Source organism: Centruroides sculpturatus, unplaced genomic scaffold (genome assembly GCF_000671375.1).
Source record: "Centruroides sculpturatus isolate CEXI.00-Female unplaced genomic scaffold, Cexi_2.0 scaffold436, whole genome shotgun sequence".
In the NCBI taxonomy this organism is placed as follows: domain Eukaryota; kingdom Metazoa; phylum Arthropoda; class Arachnida; order Scorpiones; family Buthidae; genus Centruroides; species Centruroides sculpturatus.
In genome coordinates, this window is record NW_019384550.1 from 201,028 (window position 1) to 227,257 (window position 26,230).

The following is a 26,230-nucleotide window of genomic DNA, read 5'->3' on the forward strand; positions in this document are numbered from 1 at the left end:
TATATATATATTTTTTTTTTTTTGCTTAAAACAAATATAAATTGCTTAAACAAATATAATTTAATTAAAAATTCCAAGTAGAAAATTACACTAAACTGTAACCAAAACAGTGATAAACAATATAACAACAAGATATTTATTTCCAACAGAATCTTTAATAAGACAAATGTTTCAATTAACAATAGAGGTCAACCTTCATATCTGTGATAGTCCAAATGAATGCAGTTGACAAGTTCATTTCAGAATTTCAGCTTTATTAATTATTATAAATTTTCTTTACATGTAATTAAATTCATTTATATACTTATGAATACAAGATTTTTCATACTATTAGTCAAAAAATATTTTTTAAAAATTTTTGCTGAAAGCAAAAGACATTGTGGCCAACCTGGAAACACCTTACTGTACCCCTAGATTTAGTCTTTTGTCTCCCTCTAGAGTCAATCTGACCACGTGTTGTGGTACTGGTGACAGTCTTTGTACTTGAGCTCATAATAAATTTATTTTACCTTTTAAAATCTGTGTTTATTTGGTCAAGAACCCAAAGGACGTGATCACAAGAACTTATTTATCCAGTTCTGTGAGTATTTTTATTAGTCATATATTTCCATCATGATCAAGAGTGAAGACCCCATCAAGGTAGCACGAGTATCAGTGAAAATTCCACCCTTTTAGAGAAAGAATGTTAAAGTATGACAAGTGGAATCACAATTTGCTGTCTCTAATATCACAACAGAGGTTACAAAATACCATCATGTACTAGGATCGCTTGACTGTGAAATAGCTGAATGGCCGCCGATCTAATATCCCAACTATTGATGAGCATGCCCTATATGGACTTAAAAACATGATTAATCAATGAATTCAAAGAATCAGAAAGTAGAAAAGCAAAAAAATTACTCATAGAAATCAAACTAGGAGACAAAAAGCCCTTGGCACTACTAAGAGAAATGCGAACACTGGCCAGTACGCAAGTAACGGACGAATTCCTTAGAACGCTCTTTCTACAGAGGTTGCCTAACAACCTTCGTTCAGTTTTAGTGACCAATCAAGAGAATCTCTGTAACTTGGCCACTATGCCTGACAAGATTACGGAGATACCAGTCCCAATTCAGACATTTGAACAAATGTCTGAATTGGGAATGGTATCTCCGTGATCTGTCTGATGTGCGGTTGCACCACTGGTGCAACTGCACACCAGACAGATCAACTCTCGTTTGGAGAAAGCTGTGTCAGAACTTGCCATTTTGATCCACAAGTTACAAGCACATTCTCCCTCATGCTCAGAGAGACGATGGCATTCTCCCAGTCCAAATCTACAGGGTAATGATGTTTGTTGGTATCACTTCAAATTGAAAGCTAATGCCAAGAAGTGTGTCCCACCTTGTTCTTTTAAATATCTCATCAAGAAAGCCTTGGGAAGCGACTAAGCCCAACTCTCTCTGTGACTCAGATGGGACAAGAGAAAACATCCAATCACTTATTTATTTTTGATACTATCACTGGGTGAAGATTCCTAGTACACCATCTCTGTCTTACCTTCCACTGCTCTAGAAAAATGAACATATCAGTAATTGTCAACTTTATGCAGCTAATGGCTCCATGATACCTACATATGAGGAATGCCTCCTTAAACTCAATATTGGACTCTGACAAACATTTTGCTGGCCATTTACCTTAGCAGATGTACAGAACCCGATTATAGGAGCAGATTTTCTAAGTGACTTCGGCATTCTTGTGGGTTTAAAGAATAAGTGCTTAAGAGATAATCTCACTCACCTATCAACCTCAGGAACTACCACCACCAGTAATCAGCAAACTGTGCTAATGGTATTACCTCAACAGAAGTATTCCAAGCTTCTCTTGGAGTTTCCCATTCTCCTGAAAGAACAACCTACATATCAACAAGTTAGTGACCATAACGTCTACCATACAATCATCACAACAGGAGCTCCGGTCACTACTAAGCTGAGACGATTTCCTCCTAATAAGCCACAGACAAATCTTGCACAGGCAAAGCTGGAATTCCAACAGATGATAGACATGAAGACATGGGAATATTCAGGCCCTCCAAAAGTTGCTGGTCCAGCCCTCTACATCTTTTTCCCAAGAAGGATAGTTCATGGTGTCCTTGTGGGGACTACTGGGCCTTGAACACTATTATTATACCAAACAGGTACCTGATATCCCACCTTCAAGATTTCAATTGCAAACTAAGAGGAAAATCCATCTTTTCTAAAATAGACCTAGTACAGGCATTCCACCACATACCCGTGGCACCAGAGGATATTCCAAATATGGCTGTGATTACACCCCTTGGCTTATTTGAATTTTTAAAATTGCAATTTGGACTATGCAATGCTGCCCAGTCCTTTCAAAGATACATTCACAATATTTTACATGAATTAGACTTTGTCTACTCATACCTTGATGACCTTCTCATCGCATTTTAGTCAGAGGAAGAGTACTTGTTCCATTTAAGAACACTGTTCACAAGACTGCACAGGCATGCCATCAACATCAACCTTTCAAAGTGTGTTTTTGGTGTGCCAGAAGTTTCCTTCCTGGGATATAACGTCTCCCAAGCAGGAATTGTTTCCTTGCCTGAACAAGTTCAAACCATCCGGAACTTTCCATGTCTGGATATCATAGAGCAGCTCCGAAAATTTCTATGGATGGTCAACTTTTACAGACGTTCACTTCCCATCACAGCATGCATGCAACAAGCTCTCTTTGATTTGTGCAAAGACACAAGGAAAAAAGACAAACAAAAAGTGCAATGGACCCCAGATTCAATCCCAGCCTTTTAACGACTCAAAGAAGAACTAGCAGGTGCTGCCCTCTTGGCCCATCCCTCCACTGACCTTCCAATAATGTTGATGGTGGATGAATCAGACTTTGCAATAGGAGCAGTTCTTTGACAAAAGAATAATTCCATCTTCGAACCTCTCGGCTTCTTTTTTAAGGCACTAACTAAACCACAGGCAAACTATCGCACATATAACTGTGAACTCTTAGTGGCATATTCAGCAGTGAGATATTTCTGCCACATTTTAGAAGGCAGGAATTTCACAATATATACCGATCATAAGCCCTAACCTACACATTCCAGCAGCGTTTGGATAACGTATCCCCTCACCAACTGTCATTTAGATTACATAGGCCAATTTACCATAGATATCAGGTACATACCAGGGAAAGACAATGTAGCAGCAGATGTCTGCTCAAGAATTGGCTCTATTTTTCTACCATCAGAAATACCCCTGGAAGATATTGCTGCTGTATAAGCTGTGGACAAAGAGCTTGCTCAACCTCAATAGTGGCAAATATGTTTGCTGAAATTTCAAAAGGTTTGCCTCAAAAATGGAATTGAAGTGACATGCGACATCTCAACTGGTAAATACAGGCCTTATGTACCTGAACAGTACTGCCAGCTATTTTTTGACTCCCTACATTCCCTACATGGTTTAACACACCCGGAAATAAGGGGTTCAGTGGATCTGGTCAGCAAATGCTTTATTTGGCCATCAGTAAGGAAAAATTTCAGATTGTGGGCTAAAACCTGCATCCCTTGTCAGAGAGTCAAAGTGGGAAGACACACTAACAGTGCAATGGGGACCTACAGCCAAGTCGATCACTGTTTTTCACATAAATGTGGATATAGTAGGCCCTTTGCCATCTTGCCAAGGTTTTATTTATTTAGTCACAATCATAGATTGATTTTCATGTTGGCCAGAAGCCATACCAGTAGTGGACATCTCAGCTGAGACTATAGCCAATGCAATCCTTTTTATATGGATTGCACGCTTTGGCACACCACAAAATTATAACCATTGAAGGGGGTCGCCGGTTTGAATGCCAACTTTTTGCTGATGGGCATCATCAGGTTAAAGAATATCTTTAACCTGATGATGGCCCATGAAATGGGTTGAAAACGTTTGTTTAGATGAATAAATGTGCTTTCTCAGTAGTAAGGTGTATTGACTTTATAATGTTAAAGAATCTGAGTGTGAATAGCAGAGTAAATTAATCATTTTGGCATTTAGATTTAATGTTATCGGGTAGTGTTGTTTGTTTATATTTATTTATAACTTATAACAAGCACAAAATAAAAAAGAAAATAATATTAATCACATGTATTCACAATTTATAATTACAAAGATCAGCACATGTACACACCTATTCGTTCGAGAATCATCGCACATCTGAGGGTCTGTCACTGCATACCCTTCTTTTTAAGTGATCGTCTTTGCTCTCCCCTTCCTTTTTCCTCTATCGCTCTAGACCAAGTATGTCTATGCATACATCATAATACCCCGCTCACGATACTTTTGATTTGTTACTTTTCCGTCATAGATTTCCCATTTTACAATTACGTGACTCATAGCCTGGTGATAACAGAGAAAAGAGACAGCTAGGACTTCGGTATAAGGCACAGTTATGATTTCACAGATCCCAGACAGCATGGTAGCCCGAATGGCCCCAGGCTTTCACCTATGCACGCTAAGTGACTTTCATTACAAGCATTTAGCTTTCCGAAGTCTATAAAAACAATTGTTTGGCATTGACGGCCACAAATTTCGCACCAATAAGCTGCCTCGACCTGTTCGATTATGTTATCAACTCAATTTCATATTTATTTTCACATTTTAACTTCGCGGTCCTTCTCTGTTCTTTTTCCATTATTTACACATGTAGGCAGTGGCATAGCGTGGGTGTCATCTGCCCGGGGAGGAGGTAAATTTCAACCCCCCTTATTTAAGTATTTCAATTTAAAAGACTAAAATTCAGTTTTGTCACAGAACAAGCAATGAAAAATTCTGTGATAGTGCAGCGACCTCTTTAAAATAGCTGTATTGGATAGTGGTGGTGTATATGAATGCGACTGAATCGTACAAGCAAAAGAAAAAAATAGGTTAACAGGTTGCGCTGGATATCCTCAGATGAAATTACCCGGACGGTGAGCTGATTCCCGGACTGTCCAGATGATAACACTATCGTAGGTGTGATGCAAATATAGATTAGAACGGTTCAAATTTTTACAAGATATTATTATTTATTGTGAAATTTTGCTGCCCCCTAAAAAGTGCCTCCCGGGGCGGGCCACCCCCACTACGCTATGCCACTGCGTGTAGTTCATTTCATTGTTATCCATATTTGATATCATCATTTATCACATACTGCCATAACGCTCTTGTATGTCCGCTACAACTGCCGAGAATTAACGCGATTGGCAAAGCGTAGTGACAGCGGGTCAATAGAGAGCAGGGTCCTTGCCATAATGCAGTTTGCGCACCAATTTTCATAGTGCATTAATCAAGCCGAATAGTTTGTCCAAATATTTGGCTATTCGGCCACGCTCCTGGCCGAATATTCGGTATTCGACCTGAGGCTGAATATACTATTCATTGCAACACTAATTATGAACTGTTATCTTTGTTTTATATTCTTACTATTATTTTATTCATTATTTAGAAAATTCTTACCATGGAGTATGAAATCTTGAAAGTACTTAATAAGCTATGTTTGGCTTCTAAAAGACCATCTCTCATTTTATTTAATAATTAATAGCAGTTGAAAAAAACAACATAATTGTGTTCTTATGTATAAAAATCAAATGCAAGAAACTTAAAATATTTGAGAATAAATCTCTCTTCAGATTAAAAGCAATAAAAAAACCTGAATTCATTCAAATTGTTATTTTTGTCAAAAACCAAAAACATTATCAAAATGTCTTTAAATCTTGAAGCTTCAGTTATATTCAAATTATTTTTAATAAATTTAAAAGTTTTTTTCCCAACTGTTTTAGACCTGAATATGAAATTTATTCTAAAAAATATTACGATTTCTATATACAAGAAGTTTATTTCTAATACTTTTTGATTTTCATGAATGTGATGTGGTTCCTTGGAAAAACTCTTTATTGTTTATGTGTAAAAGAATAAATAAAATACAGTTTTATTTATTGTCTCTTGTATTACTTTTAATTGTTTATTATCAATGTAGATAAACAAAACTTATGTAAATTAAAATAAAGTTGAATAAGAAAAATTAACAAAGTATTAAAAAGAATTTCAAATTTCTTGATTTAATAGCAGCTTTTGTATTTAATAAATAAATTAGTAATAAATAGTATAATTAAAATTCTATTCTAAAAGTGAACTCAACTACTGATGACTTTTATTTTGAAATTATTTTGTATCAAAATAAAAAAAATGAGTTATTTTAAATTCATTTAAGTTGTAGTAATCTTGTATGGTCACTATCGAAATTGTTCTTTGTTCTGTTTTTTTCTGTTTCCCTGTCTAATTCCTCTTCTGCTAATGGCTCTCAGCAGGATGTCTCTCTTGTTCAAGAAATTAAACCTCAGAGGCAACCCGATATAAAAGAATAAAGTTCAAGCAAGAGAGAAAATTCTAAAAGAAAAATGAGAATAAAAAGAAGAAAAGGGGAGAAGGTACTGAATTTGTTCAAAGGGAGATCTTTTGTTGAAGAATGATAAACTTAGAATATGTCTGAAAATATTAGTATCTAATGCTAAATTGTTTGCTGAAGATTATGGTGTGAAGTTGTTTGAGTAAATAGAATCCAGTTAGCATTCATGCACTGAAGAGTAAGGAATTGAGTAAAGTTGAGGTGAATTATTTTCTTAGTTTCGTTAAAAAGAAAGAAAACAAGTAGAAAAGGACTATGGTGTTACCCAATATGCTTGGTGTGATTAAACCTACAGGAAATCACTAAATGTAATAAACTTGATGAAAATAAAAGAATTCCCATAAGTACAAGTGAGAAATTAACTCAAAATCTGTCGTCTGTGTATGAATTATTCTTTTACTCTCATAACTCTATTTTTTTGTTTTTATCTTTTTTGTCTTCTTTATTTCCTGATATTTTTAATTTAAGTTTTAGTTTTTTTTTATTTGTATACTATGTTTAAGATCTTTGAAAAAATTAAGAAATAAATGTGTGGAGTTTTGTTGATGTACTGTACAGTACTGTACATATAAAATAATTAAAGACATGTGTGATGAAGGTTTTCTAAGTTTTGAGTGAATTCATGTTCAAGTTTTTACTACACAATTATTTAAGTGTAAATATATCCACAAAATAGTGTATTGTAGGCAGTATTACATTAAAATTTAATTTTAATTTCTGAGATTTTTGATGGAAGTATGTGAGGCACATATTTTGATACAATACACCTTAATTCATACAAAACAATTATTTTTTGAATGATTATATCAAAACATCTTCATCCACTCATGTCTTCAATTATTAAATATTACTGTTAAAAGAAAGGAAATTAATCTGTTAAAATATATAAAATTTATTACATAATTTGTCTACAAGGACTTATTTTATTACTAAGACTTATTACACTGGTGACATGGTTCTGCAATTTAATAAACCATATCAGAAAAAGCAGTCTGACAGGTGAAAAATAAAGAGTTTTTTTTTCTGATATGTTTTCTTAAATTGCAGAACCATGTCACCAGTAAAATAAGTCCTAATAATAAAATAAGTCCTTGTAGACAAATTACGTAATAAACATTAGATAAGGACATAAAGGCATATAATTGATATATAAAATTTGTTTTTGTTCCATAATCACAACACAAATCATCAGTTTCATTGCAAGGGTATTTACTAATTAGCTTTTAGCATTACATTAACTTGTTTTCTTAGATCTGATAATAATAATTGAAAAGTTTTAAATAATATACAGAATAATTGTATGTAAATAAAGTAACAAAAAATAAATGCATGAACATGTCAAAGATATATCATAATTATGGTTAAGTTGTTGTACATTTATTATATATCGAGAAACAACTCAAAGTTCTTAAAAATATAACAATAACAAAAATTATGATATATTGGAGTTCACACTAATAATAATTTTTCTCAAACAGTTCAAGCAAGCGCTTGAGAAAAACTGTTATTAGAATGAACTCCAATACAGGTATACCTCGACTTACGTCGTTCCCGATTATACGTCGTTTGTCAAAAAAGTATACGAAAAAATAAAAATCAAGTTTAAGTCATTTTATTCGACTTTACGTCCGTCCGCCACAAATATTGAAGTTGTAATATCACTAGAAAAGCGTTTAAAGCACATAAAATCATATTAAAATATACACATTTACAAGTATGTACTGTATTTACAGTACAGTACATGCATTCATAAATTTATTTGTTTGTAAGCTTAAAATAGATTCTTATTAACCATATATTATTAAAAATGCATTAATAAATAAAATACAGAACTGGGAATAGTAATTTATAGTTTAGCCTAGTGACAAGTAGATTCGGAGACAAGTAAATTCGACTTATGTCGTTTTTCGACTTAAGTCGTTTTCCTGGAACCAATTACTGACGTAAGGCGAGGTATACCTGTATAGCCGAATTTTTCTTATCGTTTATTATATACAAATGTACAAAATTCAACAAGAGGTGATTTGATTCCCTGGTATACAATTAATTTAATTTCTTAGTGAAGATTACAATTAAATTAGAATACTTTTATTGTCAAATTATATATAATTCTCTTGATTATATTTCAAATTATTTATCAAAATTTTTTAATGTTAAACTAAATAGAAACAGCATTAACATATTAGGTTTGTAATTGCAAGATAATCAAATTTAAATAATTTACTTTTCAAGTTTAAATTTTTTACTTGCAATAAAAATATAATGACTGTTGTTATGTAGACTATCATTAATATAAAGTTTGAATTTTATTATAAAGTACTGTATATTTGTTATAATTCACAAATCAACTTTTTAACAAGTGTTTTAAATTTTTAAAATGAGTTAAAATCTTTCAATTCTGAAATGCATTGATAAACATTAAAATACAAATTAAAATATCAAATCATAAATAATATTTTAAAATTAAATTATAAATATAAATGTAATTAAATTAAGTTCTTGTATTTAATTTATTACAGTTATGATTTATTAAATAAAAATGTTTTTATTTATGATAAATTATCATAAAACTTAATTTTCAATTCTTCATTCAAATTCACTTATTAGTTTATGTAACATGCAGTAATAATCTTCTGCATTTTCTTCAAGTATAATGAATAGCTATGAGCAGAAAGTCACATATAAGACAGTTATATCATTGATTATAATGGTTCTGAACAAATATCAACAGTTATAAAGATAAAGAAATGACACTAAACATAACAAAAACAATCCTTAATATCAAGTATAGACAACATAGTCTATGTATAAAGATCTCTTTCTATTTACTCCATACAACAGAAAAGAAGAGAAGTGAATAAACAATACATAAATAAAGCAGTAACAGTCATAAATATACAAGAAGCCATAGGAGATGTTAGGAATAAAGTTGCCAACTTTACCAATAAACATCTATTATGCCTCTCCCATATTCATTTTTCTCCAGTCTCATATCAGGAAAGATGCAACATCAGTATTTAGGAAAACCATTACAGAACTAACACTGAATAGGATTCTAAAATCAAAAATTATAAAGCTAAAAATAATTAAAATTTAAAGAATTATAAACTGAAGAATTAGACACAGAAATTTGAACTTTTCTTTAATTAACTTATCAAACTGGGTATACATAAATAAACATTACACATATAACCAATATCTAGCAAAACAAAAAAAAAAAAAAAACAGAAGAAAGCAAAAATTTTCACCCGTATTGAACAGGCATCATCAGCATGACAATGCTCATTCAATATGAATGAAAACTTTTGCTTTCTTCTATTTTTTTTTCTTCTGGCTATTGATTATACGTGTAATGTTTCTGAACTTTTATATTCCAAAATACAAGCAATAATACATTACAAATTTGTGGAACTGTATAGACTACATTAATCATGTAATAACTCAATTATATGAAATGAAAAGCATCAAAATATCAAATAATTTTACTTTTATTACAACAAAAGTATTATCATATAGAATTTCAAAAAAATGAATTACAGAAATTATAATTTAAAGTTTAAACTGCAATAACAATATCAAATGATCTAATGTCATATATTCTCATGATTAAAACTAATAAAATTTAATAAATTATTAATATATAGTTTTAAAAAATAGATATATATATTTTTTAAATGTAGGGGAGATTATTCCATGTATGGACAGTTCCACCATGGGCAATTTATACTTTGCAATGTATAACTCATAAAGAAATCCTGAGTTTACTGCTAAGTGGCATCCATGTACTGAATCTGCAGCATGAATTTCAGCAAGATGGGGATAACCATGTGGACATAGAAAATGGTAAATAACCAATTTCATGAATTTTATTTAATTTTTTCAGGCAATACTTGTAAGATGCTCAGTCAGCATGTTTTGCAGCAATCAACCTTTGAAGAAATAAGTCTATTGGGTGTGTGCAGATCCCTGTTATATTGTTGTCAAATCAAGAGTCACTATTATACATCAAAAAACACATTCCATTTCCACAACCAGACAATACATACAATTCCACTAGCAAATGCATCCACTGACATGAATTTTGTTTATATTTCAACAGGCTTGCATCAACATTGAATATTTTAAAACAATCATTTTTAATTAAGAGATATATTTACATCATTAAGAAGTACAGGATTGATTTATATAAATTTAAAAATGCAATATATTTGTATATATATGCAGGTAAAAGTGTCAGATATGTGCACTGTTATATGCACATTATTGCCTGTTAAAAGCACCGGTGATATATGCTAAAATTTTTAGGTTGAAATGTATTTATATTTTACTTAATCTTACTAATATCTATTACGTCACACTGTTTATGTGGGAGGGAATAAACATGCAACAATAACTGACACATAGGGACAAAATACATATTAGAATAATATTTCAGGTAAGATGTGCACAATCAAATAAATTATGAATAAAATTACATGTTCAATGAAATTTTATGACTTTCTACACTATCTAATTGATCATTATTAAACTTATTTCTATATATATACAGTTGTTTACAAGTTATTTGAAGATGATTGTGTTTAAAGAATGTGAATTAGATATTTAAATTTAAAACATTTTAATTTTGCAGTCATTTGTAATTAAATTGCAGAGTGTTATTTCTGACAGGAACTGTAAATGCACAAAAAAGATTCACTGCACAGATAACAGAAAAAGATTATAGCTTAATTGAAAAAAATAGCACTTGCAATCATTCACACAAGCCATAAAGTTTATAAAACACTTTTGTCCTGAAAATGGTCAAATCTATCAAATATGTAGTAAAATCTCATAAATGCATACAAAATGTGTATCATTGGATGACCTTAATATGATCGACTTACACCCAAATTGTGTTTCTGTAGAGGTTTTGACATAACATTTGATGAGAAAAACAAGCACTTGCATACAAATCTGGCTTTATTAATACGTTTTCTAGGTGGGTACAGATCTTCAAAATGCCATTGACAAAGTATTGCCTGAATAGATATACAGGATGAATTTGCATCTGATGACAAACTTCTTGTCACATGTCTTGCAAGGAAAAATTTTTCATAGATATTTATTATTGGCATGTGTAGCTTATGCTCTTAAATAAATTTTGGCTCGAAATCTTTATGTCCAAAGGTAGAATGCCACTGTCTGGTCATATAGCACCCTCTTTCACAATTGGATGATGTGCCATTTTTGAAAAGTTTTTTCGGAAAATCCATTTTTGATATTAATGAAGTAGCAGCTTCAAAAGTTGTACAATGGACAGTGCTGTGACTGAGTATAATTAAGTTTGTTCTCTATTAGCCTTAATTCATAACAAATGATTGTAAACCAAAAAGTGTCTAGATATAGAATGGTCTCCCCTACATATATACATAATTAGTTAATACTATTAATTAAATAATCAAAATTTAAACTGACTTACTTAATGCTCAAAACTGTTAAGTTCTCAGTTTGTACAGATCCAGCATTAAATAATTTTGACAACTGGAACATGAAACATATTTATTATTTTTATGCAAGACTTAAATTTTAATTTAATACAAGTACGGTTTTTTAAATACGAAAGTCATAAAAGCTTTCAGAACATTACAAACTACATCTAGTTATTTAACAGTAAAACTATACTACAGAATTAATAATAAATGTTTTATTTAAAAAAAAAATAGTACAAAATTTAGATAAAGAATCCTGAAAAAAATTATATCACATATGCTTTAAAAATAATGTGAAATGGATATTTATAATGTAATCAGGACAAAGATTTTATGAATTATTTATAAATTGTATAATTGATTTTTGTTCATATAACATTTCAGCTTCCTGAGAAATATCATTACACAAAATTTATTTAATTACATTTTACACTTGTAATAATGATGGATGTATGCAAAATAATCTAGAATCTTGATTATTTTTCTGTTATGATTACATCTTTAATTAATTGGTAAGAAAATTTTAAATTTGAAACAGAATCAGTTATAATTATAGCTTTATATATTTTTATCTAGCAATTGTTTTAATGAAGAATGATTAAAATAGATAAGAACAATTATGAATAAAGTATCCAATTTATGAGTCATAATGTTAACCAGATAAACAAATGGCAAGTATTAACTACTCTATTCCAGTTGTAAACAAAAAGATCAGCAGAATTTATGTTTTGATTAAAGATTCTCTTTACTCTTTGCACCAGTTCTACTAATTGCAAAATCCAATAATATAGAAATTGCATCTATTCATTGAATTATGTGACAATCTTTTTGACTGTTGATTCATAACTTCATAATTTACAATAAAAAACAAATTATAATGATCTTATTTTCTATTCTGTGATTAAATTGCATCTGTCTTTTTCTTTACCAGTATTTCATAGAGTGGATTTTCCTTTAGAAACCATCATACTTTTATAAGATAATAATTACTTTGTTTAATCAAAATGTTTGTATGTTCAATGTTAGCTAGATTAATAAATTGACACTGACACTAATGAAGATGGATTAATAAAACGTTATCTTTTTACATGTTATTGTAATAATATTAATAGACTTAAAACATTTGGCAATCATATTAAAAAACTACAGGCCTATTTTAATGCTAAAAATTAACATCAAACATGAATGATGTAATAAAATTACAATTATATACTTCAAAACAAATTAGACCAGTACATTTAATAATTAATTTTAAAACATTTTGAAAAGATGATGATCTCTAAAGTGAATATTTTAAAATTTTATAAAAAAAAATTTCTAATACATTTCATAAAAATGGAAGCTCCTGTTTTATAGAATTAGATTAATTTATTCTTGAAGCTAATAGATAGTTGATCTTACTTTCAGCCAATCTATCTCCAATTAAGAAGAAATTTCAGCTGAAGATAAGATCTAGAAAAAGATTGATTGATAAATAATAACAGAAGAGAATGTCATCATTGTTCTGGCTCTGGAAACAATAATCTGAATCAACTCTTACGATAAATATCCACATAGGTATTACAAGAATTAAATGAATATACAATTTTTACAATTGTCTTACCGTCAATTTCCATACATACAAAATGGTGCTTAGGTTGCCAATTTTCAGAGCAACAAATTCCGAACAGTTTGAAAAAAAACACCAACTTGAAAAAGTGGTGAACAAAATAAAACCAACAAATTTAGACATATTTTTTTTCATTCCTTTGAAGATGATGATGATGAAGAGGAGGAGGAGGAGGAGAAGGAGACAGCCAGATGACATCAGCCTATCGCTAAGGGGACCCAGGATTGAATCTGGACAAGCAATTCCAGGAAATTTCATAATCAGTCCATTCCAGATATATTGGGTCCCGTCCCTCATCACTTAGCAGCCACCATTGTTGGCTTGGCTGGACCCATGATAGATATAATTAAATAAGTTTTCTTAGTGGCTACAGCACATAAAGAGAGAAGAATGGAAAAAACTTTAAATGGAGGGGGAAAAAACAAATCGGATTACAATTAGAAGTATCAACTTCTCCTGAGGGAAAAGGAACAAGCTGGATGCCCACCATTGGCCAGGCAGTCTTTGTTCCTTGAACACAGGGAGTTCGATCGTGGGTTTGCGCCTCACTTAGACGGGCCGGCCATGTGGAGTTTTCTGGGTTTTCTCCATGTCTGTAACACTTAAATAGGGGCCTGTTTCCCTTAAAAAGGCCTCCCGGAAGGCATTCTCCCTAGGCAGATTGCCCATGTGTTGCATTGCCGTATCCATAAAAAAAAATCAACATCCAGCTTAGTATTGCCACCTTTTCAAAATTGCCGACCCAGATAGCAGGTCAGGTTTGTTCAAACAGAAGTTCCTGACGCATGCGCAATGTCATTTTACAATGCGAAGAATAACGTTCATGCCGGTTGTAAATCAGTCAGAGTTAGGGACTAGGGACTTGCGTAGGAGTAATGTAAGTAACATAAATTAAGAAAGAACAGGTACAGATAACTTAGCTCTATTTGAAAGGTTGCGCCACACGTCAGAATAAACTGACTAACATGGCAGAATTGTAGATGAGTTTGTGAGTGCGAGTTCTTTCGCAGTTAAAATAGTTAAATTTGTAAAAATATTTGCAAGAACTTTGTTTCATCGTAATTTCACAATTTCTACGATATTCCCGGACAAAATTAATAGTTCATCCGGACAGTGAATCAATTCCCGGACTGTCCGGGTAAAAACCGGACGGGTGGTAACACTAATCCACATCCATACTCAATCTTCCATCCAAATTTCAGTATCACTTAACAACAGAAAATTCATGACTTGTATCTAGCCTATTCTGCAAATATAAAAGAAACTAACGAACAACATTTGTCCATTGTCCCATGCAACTATTTTTATGTAGTTATTTGTTACTCGTGTGTTGACCAAACATCAGCACCACCTTGTGGGAGTGCTGATCCGGCGTTGACTGTACGATTCCATTCAATTCAATCATTTTAATTGTCGACGTATACATTTGACATTCATTTAAAATTTCAAGTATGATAATTTAAAGGTTTTGAAAATTTCCTTCCTAACAGAACACGACTATTCGCCTTTCGCCTTTGACCCTGCCTTGACCCCGGTTTCCGCCAACTTTTTCCAACCCCCCACTGGATATCTGAAAACTAGATGAGCATTGACTGACACTGACATAAAACAGGTGAGTAGTTGTCACTTGTTGTACGTTACTCAAGACACTGAAATTATTATAACTGCCTTTTACGAATTACTTACATATCTATGTTGTATGCGACATGTAAAAGCGCCGCTCAAGAAACCATCAAAACTGGACAAACTTATACGGACATTGGATTTGACAAAGGAATGGTTCTACCGCAAAATGCCGAACGGAAAAAAATGTTTTGAGATCCTTGATCGCCAGCGAAAAGAGCACTGTTTTGCTTCTGCTGCGTGTTGTTCGATTCGAAAAAAAAATGAGGACACTGAATCTGGATTCAGTTCGACCAATGGTTTCAGCTGCTAGTGGAAACTTTACCCAAAGGTTTCCAATCACGAGTCGAGCAAACGCCATGTTGAATGCTCCAAGACATGGAAAGAACTCGGAATCAGAACTCGTAATCAGAACTCGGAACAAAAAAGATGCAACAATATACGTGCAAACGCAGCAATTGATCAAGAATCAGCAAGTAAAATGGAAGGAAATTCTGACAAGAATACTAAATATTATTCGATTTTTTGCCAAACAAAACCTTGCACTAGGAGGCCACCGAGAAGATGAAACCAGTGACAACAAGGGGAACTTTCTGGAACTTATGCAGCTGTTGTCAAAATATGATCCAGTGCTTGCTCCCACCAGTGGGCGAGTGGTCTCCGTTGCCGCTCATCGTAGTGGTGACCAAACCCTAAAGACTGGGAGGTTCGTCGTGGGTTCGCGCCACGGTCGGACAGGCTGGCTGCTTGGAGTTTTCCGGGTTTTCTCCTTGCCAATAACGACTGAATAGGATGCCAGTTCCCCATAAAAGTTTTCCCGGAAGGCATTATTTCCCGCGCGCGCGATTAGGCCGTTCAGGTACGGCTGGCTCATCGGTCGCATAGCGATCATACACAAGTCTATCGGAGAAAGAGCCTATTTAAGCTATAATCTCCATATTAACACCTGCAAGAAGAAGATGATGATCCAGTGCTTAGGTAACATGTTCTGAACGTGAGGTCAGGTCCTAAACAAACGTCATATCTATCGCCTGAAGTTCAAAAAGAGTTTATTCGGCTTCTGGCAAGCCATGTCAGAAATAAGATCATCGTAAAAGTGAAGAAAGCAAAGTATTTTGCCATAATTTTTTACTTCTGATCTCTCTCTCATCGACCAAACCTCGCAAATTCTGAGGTACGTCGTTTTTGAAGGTACTTCGGTGACTGTTCAGGAGCCATTTATAGATTTTATAGACTCAAAAGACATGCACGCGGAAAACATCACAGAAATTATTCTCAATAAGCTGAAGGAAGACGGATTGGATATTATGGATTGTAGAGGCCGAGGGTATGACAATGCTGCGATAATGAGCGGGAAGTACAATGGCGTCCAAAAACGCATTTCCGAAATTAATCCGAAGGCCAAGTTTGTCGCATAGTCTGAACTTGGCCGGTCTTCATGCCGTTCATGCTGAAGTTAATTCAATAACTTTCTTCGTGACTCTTGAACGTTTGTACACATTCTTTTCTACCTCAACGCATCGCTTGGAGTGCCAGAGGATATGTTGTTAAAGCGGTGAAGCTGTATTTTCGGTGAGATATTGGATGTTTTGGAACAACTGACTGGTACTGACGAAAATACCAACATAAGATCAGATGCAGGATTAGTTTTGTTCGCCGTGCGGTCGTTCACATTCATCGCATTTCTTGGTTTTTGGGCGCCAATTTTGGTTGAAATCAACGATACTCTCTGCTACTTACAGAAAAAGGGACTAAATTTACGGGATTGTGCTCAAAAGTTGAGGGCGTTGATCAAGTTTCTGACAGATAATAGGAACGAAGTCATCGATGGCGGTCTAAAGTTTGTGGAAGAGAAGTGTACTGAGCTCAAAATCGATTTGGAACCTCAAAAGCGTGTTCGTCGGAAGAAAAGAATGCCAAGTCCAGGTGAAAAAGTCCGAAACGCTGGACTCAGCAACAAGGATGAATTGAGACTACACCAAAGAAGACAAAATTTACAGTCCTGCTAATGGATTGTGTGGGTACTACTGTACACGGGATAGGGGCGGATAAGACATAATATGTGAAGAAGTAAAACAGTGTCTTTACATCAAAAGTTGTTTATTGTGCTCAAATTTTACAAATGTCAATGGAAACAAGACACGCGAAGAAAACCCCAAAAAACTCCATTCATCGATGGCGTGATCGAAGATTTTAATAATAGACTATTTAAGAACGTCTATAATTGGCAGCGGCATCCGACTTGAGGAATTGCATTCATCATTTTTCATTACTCCACATGCACTGAGTGCATGTTTCATAATTCTACACGCACTCAGTGCATGTGGAGTAATGAGAAAATGAATTCCAGAATCGATTACTTTTCAGGAATTGGCATAAAAATTGATGATTTGTTTGAATTGATGGGTAAACAGAGGTGTAAAATGGCTTAAGAAATAAGTCGAAAGAATTGGTTAACGAGAGGTTTCATTTTTGTAATCATAAAAAACAATTAAAATTAAACAGGATTCATTTCTTAATATTATTTTCTCTGTATTGAATATTTTAAATATTGAACTTATTTAATTAAAATGCAATAATATTGAAATACCAGTCGACCCCCTATAACACTGTTGATAATTCCGTTTTATATGAATTCCATGTTGTACGAGTCACTTAGATTTTACAAATACATGAGCCGTTCACAGCTCGGCACACGAATTTGTAAAATCTAAGTGACTCGTACAACATGAAATTCATATAAAACGGAATTATCTACAGTCTTATAGGGGGTCGACTGTATAACATTTTTTTTTCCACCTCGCCATAATCATAAAGCATATATATTTATATATATATTTAGAATACGAAAGTGTTTATGGGTTATTAATAAATACTGTACCATTATCTATGTTTTTTAGAACTCACAGGTTAGTACTCACTGCATTTTCAATTTCTTTCTTTAGTTGCTTGTCAGCCACTTGTAAATAATCCTTATTCTTATCGGAAATTTTAAAACCTATGAGGAACCTTGTTTTACCTACAATGTTATGGTTTATAAAAAAAAATAATTATTATTATTAATATAAAATTATTCTGAAACAGCATCTAATATTATAATTAATTAACTGTTATAAAGTCTGTAATGTTTCCTCTTGATTATATACTGTATTATATTTTTAAATATGATATAAAATAAATCAATTAAAAACATAAAAATTAATTCAGTTAATAGCGAATGAATCGATATTAATAAGATTTTATTTCATTTATAAATATTTAAGTTTAATATTAAAATTTATNACTATGGGGAGGGTGAAAGAGAGAGAGAGAATTGCTCCACAGCATCCAGTCAAACCATTAAGTAACATATGCTATGATTTTTCTTTTTTTAAATGGAAATATGAGAAAGAAACAGAAAGAAAAAAAGAACTTTATTGAATCTGAACCAAAAAATAATCGAAAATCAATAAATATAAAAGAAATTTATTGATTTTCTATTATTTCCTTTCTGGGAGATTCAATGATTTTCTACGTGTGTATAGGACAAAATGAGATGATACTTGTGCAATAGGGAAACTATAAACCATTTTCTCATTAGTATAAATGTCTTCGATTGTGGCCTTAAAGCAAATTCTGTCATATTATTACCCAATTCACTATCAATTTATATGCTGCCGGGTTCTAAAGTTCAATATGGTGCTTATGTTTAATATCAATCAGTTTGTAGCTGGAAGCGAAACGTTAGGTCAAGAGCAAGATGAACTATTCCTGAAAGTACAATGGCGTCCAAAAACGCATTTCCGAAATTAATCCGAAGGCCAAGTTTGTTGCATAGTCTGAACTTGGCCGGTCTTCATGCCGTTCATGCTGAAGTTAATTCAATAACTTTCTTCGTGACTCTTGAACGTTTGTACACATTCTTTTCTACCTCAACGCATCGCTTGGAGTGCCAGAGGATATGTTGTTAAAGCGGTGAAGCTGTATTTTCGGTGAGATATTGGATGTTTTGGAACAACTGACTGGTACTGACGAAAATACCAACATAAGATCAGATGCAGGATTAGTTTTGTTCGCCGTGCGGTCGTTCACATTCATCGCATTTCTTGGTTTTTGGGCGCCAATTTTGGTTGAAATCAACGATACTCTCTGCTACTTACAGAAAAAGGGACTAAATTTACGGGATTGTGCTCAAAAGTTGAGGGCGTTGATCAAGTTTCTGACAGATAATAGGAACGAAGTCATCGATGGCGATCTAAAGTTTGTGGAAGAGAAGTGTACTGAGCTCAAAATCGATTTGGAACCTCAAAAGCGTGTTCGTCGGAAGAAAAGAATGCCAAGTCCAGGTGAAAAAGTCCGAAACGCTGGACTCAGCAACAAGGATGAATTGAGACTACACCAAAGAAGACAAAATTTACAGTCCTGCTAATGGATTGTGTGGGTACTACTGTACACGGGATAGGGGCGGATAAGACATAATATGTGAAGAAGTAAAACAGTGTCTTTACATCAAAAGTTGTTTATTGTGCTCAAATTTTACAAATGTCAATGGAAACAAGACACGCGAAGAAAACCCCAAAAAACTCCATTCATCGATGGCGTGATCGAAGATTTTAATAATAGACTATTTAAGAACGTCTATAATTGGCAGCGGCATCCGACTTGAGGAATTGCATTCATCATTTTTCATTACTCCACATGCACTGAGTGCATGTTTCATAATTCTACACGCACTCAGTGCATGTGGAGTAATGAGAAAATGAATTCCAGAATCGATTACTTTTCAGGAATTGGCATAAAAATTGATGATTTGTTTGAATTGATGGGTAAACAGAGGTGTAAAATGGCTTAAGAAATAAGTCGAAAGAATTGGTTAACGAGAGGTTTCATTTTTGTAATCATAAAAAACAATTAAAATTAAACAGGATTCATTTCTTAATATTATTTTCTCTGTATTGAATATTTTAAATATTGAACTTATTTAATTAAAATGCAATAATATTGAAATACCAGTCGACCCCCTATAACACTGTTGATAATTCCGTTTTATATGAATTCCATGTTGTACGAGTCACTTAGATTTTACAAATACATGAGCCGTTCACAGCTCGGCACACGAATTTGTAAAATCTAAGTGACTCGTACAACATGAAATTCATATAAAACGGAATTATCTACAGTCTTATAGGGGGTCGACTGTATAACATTTTTTTTTCCACCTCGCCATAATCATAAAGCATATATATTTATATATATATTTAGAATACGAAAGTGTTTATGGGTTATTAATAAATACTGTACCATTATCTATGTTTTTTAGAACTCACAGGTTAGTACTCACTGCATTTTCAATTTCTTTCTTTAGTTGCTTGTCAGCCACTTGTAAATAATCCTTATTCTTATCGGAAATTTTAAAACCTATGAGGAACCTTGTTTTACCTACAATGTTATGGTTTATAAAAAAAAATAATTATTATTATTAATATAAAATTATTCTGAAACAGCATCTAATATTATAATTAATTAACTGTTATAAAGTCTGTAATGTTTCCTCTTGATTATATACTGTATTATATTTTTAAATATGATATAAAATAAATCAATTAAAAACATAAAAATTAATTCAGTTAATAGCGAATGAATCGATATTAATAAGATTTTATTTCATTTATAAATATTTAAGTTTAATATTAAAATTTATAAGTAAGAGAGAGAGAGAGAATTGCTCCACAGCATCCAGTCAANTTATTTTATTTTTTTTGTTAGTAGACTTTTATCTTCAATTAAGAAACCTGTACAAATAACAAGAGATAACGGCGGACACTTGAATATAAAACGTTAAAGCGCATCTACTTCGATATTTAAATTCTATTAAATGCTCTTAAAATGACTCAAAAGAAGTAACTTTTGATATTTTAACCATAGTTTAAACTATAAAATTCCCTATAAAGAACAAACTAAGGATTATTGAGAGAATAAAGTAAGCCACCGACTCAAATTTTGCATACTGATGCGGGCATTTTCTTTCACTATTTTAAATTCTCATAAGAGAAAAGTGATTTTACAAGTTATCTTTAACATTATTCTCCTGTAAACTTATACAGGGTGATTCAAAAAAAGTAATAAAATTGTAAAACGTGTATACAATGAACAATCGATCATATGAGAATATAATAAATTCTATGGATATCAATTTGTCTATATTTATATAAAAATATGGCAGACATTCTCTTGTTTCAAAAATAAATAAAAAAATGACGTATAATTACATTAAAATCCACTTTAAAATCCTCTTACTTTAGTCATTTCAATTTTAAAGCTATTTAAAAAATATATTACGTTACATTTTTTTTTTACATAATACAGTAATAGTAATTATGAATACGATGAGATGCAAATCTTTAGCAATCTTCATTCTTATACAAGAAAGGAAAATGAATGAAGAATGATGATGATTTAAGGACGATGATAAGCTTCATATAAGCTTATGAAAAGATACTTTGTAAGATCTTTCTCACGTGTCTTAAGAACATTTGGAGTGAATGAAGATTTTAAAATCGAATTAAAACTTTTAGTGATTAAAAGATAATCATTTATATTCCAAGAAAGGAGCGAATAAAGACTTCTCTTTCAAATGTAGAACTCGAGATTTTATATTCAAATCGCGTACACGATAAAAGACTTTCCTCCAGATTACCACAAAATATTATACGAAATTTAAAAATTAAATATAATTTTAATATATCTTCCCATCTTTTATAAATTAATCTTGAAGTATTTTATTAAATAAACTAAGTTTATAACCTATAATTACTTGAATATCAAATACTTTCATTCAAAAATCATTTAACTTGATACGGCTTATAATGAAGACAAAAATCGATAATTGATTACTGTCTTTCTACTCTTGATAACATCTTTGAATCTAAAATGATGTATCCATCATCAGAATTGGAAATTACTTAATTTTTTTTCCTTCTTTTTACTTGATTTCTTGATCTAGACGTAGTTATTTTTAATGAAAAATGAATGCAAAAATACGAGAAAAATAAATAAATAAGAAAAGAAAATCGAAGAACGTCGAGTCTAAAAATGAGTATCAAAACAAATAAAAGTTAATTTTATAGATAAATTGATAGACTTAATACAAACGTTACATGAAAATTCGTTTCATATCAAGCGATTAATCATTATTTTTGACATGATCGAGAACATTGTAACGACTCATTCCTATAGGAAAAAACAAAAAAATTATTGGAAAATTCTTCAGCAATTCTTTCCTTTAAAAACGACTAAAATCAATTAAAAACTTTGTATTAAATTTAAGAAAAAAAGAAAATAAAACTTTAATTGTGAACGACAATCGAAGAAAATCAACAAATATCAATTTAAATGGTATATTTTTTTAATAATTTTTACATTAAAATGCCACTTGGAAAGTGGTAATCCCTTTGCTCTTGATGCATCTTTTATCAAATACCACTTTATAAATATAGATTTTTCTAGTATATTATGATAAAGTAAAAAATAAATTATATTTATTTATAAATTTTATTATATAATTAGTAAATTAGACGACTTACATTTGGCAATGTCTTTTCTCTTTTCGCATTGTTCTCCTTCAAAATTTGGTAAGCATTCGCATGTATGGATCGAAGAACCAATATAATATCTACAAATTTTAGAAAAAAAAGCAATAAATTCTCGAAAATTTTAAATGAATTTACGGTTTAAAAGTTATAGAATTAATAATTATTAAAAAAATACATAATGGGCCATCGAAAATGGCCAAAATTTAGTATAAAAATGAACATTTTTACAGCAAATATTCTTCGTACTTCTTATGGTAAAATAATAATAAACTTATTTTTATTTCTATTTAATATTGGAATAAATTACTTTTATTAAAGAAAATTTCCATAAAATACGTGTAAAATATTCCATAATTAATATACTACTTATTAAAATAACTTTTTTTTTAATGTTTAACTTATGCATCGTTAAACTCTAGTACAGTTCTTAAATAGTTTAAGCTCTTGTAAATGTTGTAAATGCAAACGTAATCCTTTCATTTAAGTTTCTATAGATTTTTTACACTTTCTAATTTATCAATTTAAGCAGAATTATATATTATAATGATGTCTTAAGCTCGTTATACACTTCAGAAATTTATATTAAAATGAAGTGATTTGATGGATCGCAATTATGTCCATTCTTCTAAAAATCATAAAAACCATACGTTTAATTTATAAAATTATAATTTTTAATTAATATTTTATTCACAAATTGCTTTAATTTTTTTCTTTGTTACTAAGTAGATTCAGTACAGGAACACGAAGATGAATTTAGATGTAAGAAGATGATACGTAAAATTACATTTCTTCGTAGTTTTTATGGATTTAGTCGAGGAATTTTTTTTTTGTAAAAATGTATAAAGTTATCTATATTTCTTTTTTTTTCTCTCTTTCTCTCTCTTTTTTTTTTCTTGAAAGATTTTTGCTGCTTGACATGTCTTAAAACCGCAAAGTGCGTCGAATTTCAACGTGAAAGCTTGTCATCAAGAGAGGAAAGATTGATGAAGGCGGATGTGCTATCACGTTGAACACTCAAACCACAAAGGATTAGAATGATATGCAACATTTCTTCACGTTTTGAATAACAAATTGCACAACTCGAACAGATAATGAAACATTTTTGAAAGTGATCTTACATATGCATAATAAATAAACCTATAAAATGCAAAGAAAAATTTAAACAATCTTGAAGGTTGAAACATCTTAATTTCAAAAAAAAGAGTTATTTTTATTTAATTTTTTTTTTCTTCTTCTTCTTCTTTTACCTTAAAGAAAAAGGAAGAAAGATAGAAAAAAATAATAATAATTGCATTTTCGAGATGTTGTATTACAAATTCAATTTTTTTTTTCATCAAATTAAAAATTGTTTTAGAAAATTTTATCTTAAGTTTAAAAATTGCATCAACAATTCTTGCTGTTTTTTTATGCTTTAAAATGTTCATTTTCTTTATTTTAAACTGAATTTTAAGAAGATCAAAGCGATTTCTGATAAAAGAGTATGTAAATTTAGCTATTTTTATTTTATTTTATTTTATTTTTTTTGTTAGTAGACTTTTATCTTCAATTAAGAAACCTGTACAAATAACAAGAGATAACGGCGGACACTTGAATATAAAACGTTAAAGCGCATCTACTTCGATATTTAAATTCTATTAAATGCTCTTAAAATGACTCAAAAGAAGTAACTTTTGATATTTTAACCATAGTTTAAACTATAAAATTCCCTATAAAGAACAAACTAAGGATTATTGAGAGAATAAAGTAAGCCACCGACTCNTACTACTTATTAAAATAACTTTTTTTTTAATGTTTAACTTATGCATCGTTAAACTCTAGTACAGTTCTTAAATAGTTTAAGCTCTTGTAAATGTTGTAAATGCAAACGTAATCCTTTCATTTAAGTTTCTATAGATTTTTTACACTTTCTAATTTATCAATTTAAGCAGAATTATATATTATAATGATGTCTTAAGCTCGTTATACACTTCAGAAATTTATATTAAAATGAAGTGATTTGATGGATCGCAATTATGTCCATTCTTCTAAAAATCATAAAAACCATACGTTTAATTTATAAAATTATAATTTTTAATTAATATTTTATTCACAAATTGCTTTAATTTTTTTCTTTGTTACTAAGTAGATTCAGTACAGGAACACGAAGATGAATTTAGATGTAAGAAGATGATACGTAAAATTACATTTCTTCGTAGTTTTTATGGATTTAGTCGAGGAATTTTTTTTTGTAAAAATGTATAAAAATGTATTATCTATATTTCTTTTTTTTTCTTTCTTTCTCTCTTTTTTTTTTTCTTGAAAGATTTTTGCTGCTTGACATGTCTTAAAACCGCAAAGTGCGTCGAATTTCAACGTGAAAGCTTGTCATCAAGAGAGGAAAGATTGATGAAGGCGGATGTGCTATCACGTTGAACACTCAAACCACAAAGGATTAGAATGATATGCAACATTTCTTCACGTTTTGAATAACAAATTGCACAACTCGAACAGATAATGAAACATTTTTGAAAGTGATCTTACATATGCATAATAAATAAACCTATAAAATGCAAAGAAAAATTTAAACAATCTTGAAGGTTGAAACATCTTAATTTCAAAAAAAAGAGTTATTTTTATTTAATTTTTTTTTTCTTCTTCTTCTTCTTTTACCTTAAAGAAAAAGGAAGAAAGATAGAAAAAAATAATAATAATTGCATTTTCGAGATGTTGTATTACAAATTCAATTTTTTTTTTCATCAAATTAAAAATTGTTTTAGAAAATTTTATCTTAAGTTTAAAAATTGCATCAACAATTCTTGCTGTTTTTTTATGCTTTAAAATGTTCATTTTCTTTATTTTAAACTGAATTTTAAGAAGATCAAAGCGATTTCTGATAAAAGAGTATGTAAATTTAGCTATTTTTATTTTATTTTATTTTATTTTTTTTGTTAGTAGACTTTTATCTTCAATTAAGAAACCTGTACAAATAACAAGAGATAACGGCGGACACTTGAATATAAAACGTTAAAGCGCATCTACTTCGATATTTAAATTCTATTAAATGCTCTTAAAATGACTCAAAAGAAGTAACTTTTGATATTTTAACCATAGTTTAAACTATAAAATTCCCTATAAAGAACAAACTAAGGATTATTGAGAGAATAAAGTAAGCCACCGACTCAAATTTTGCATACTGATGCGGGCATTTTCTTTCACTATTTTAAATTCTCATAAGAGAAAAGTGATTTTACAAGTTATCTTTAACATTATTCTCCTGTAAACTTATACAGGGTGATTCAAAAAAAGTAATAAAATTGTAAAACGTGTATACAATGAACAATCGATCATATGAGAATATAATAAATTCTATGGATATCAATTTGTCTATATTTATATAAAAATATGGCAGACATTCTCTTGTTTCAAAAATAAATAAAAAAATGACGTATAATTACATTAAAATCCACTTTAAAATCCTCTTACTTTAGTCATTTCAATTTTAAAGCTATTTAAAAAATATATTACGTTACATTTTTTTTTTTTTT

The 26,230-nt window shown here is 30.9% G+C and overlaps 1 protein-coding gene across 1 annotated transcript in view; it reads right to left on the reverse strand.

Moving 5' to 3' along the window:
• The window catches only part of LOC111623639, a 165,318-nt gene that overhangs the window by 90,825 nt on the left and 48,263 nt on the right, over positions 1-26,230 (reverse strand). The window contains exons 3-5 of the mRNA XM_023366302.1: positions 22,698-22,786; positions 13,507-13,811; positions 11,894-11,955 (exon numbers count right to left, since the gene is read on the reverse strand). Coding sequence (XP_023222070.1) covers positions 11,894-11,955; positions 13,507-13,811; positions 22,698-22,786 — 456 coding nt within the window. The remainder of the gene's footprint in view (positions 1-11,893; positions 11,956-13,506; positions 13,812-22,697; positions 22,787-26,230) is intronic.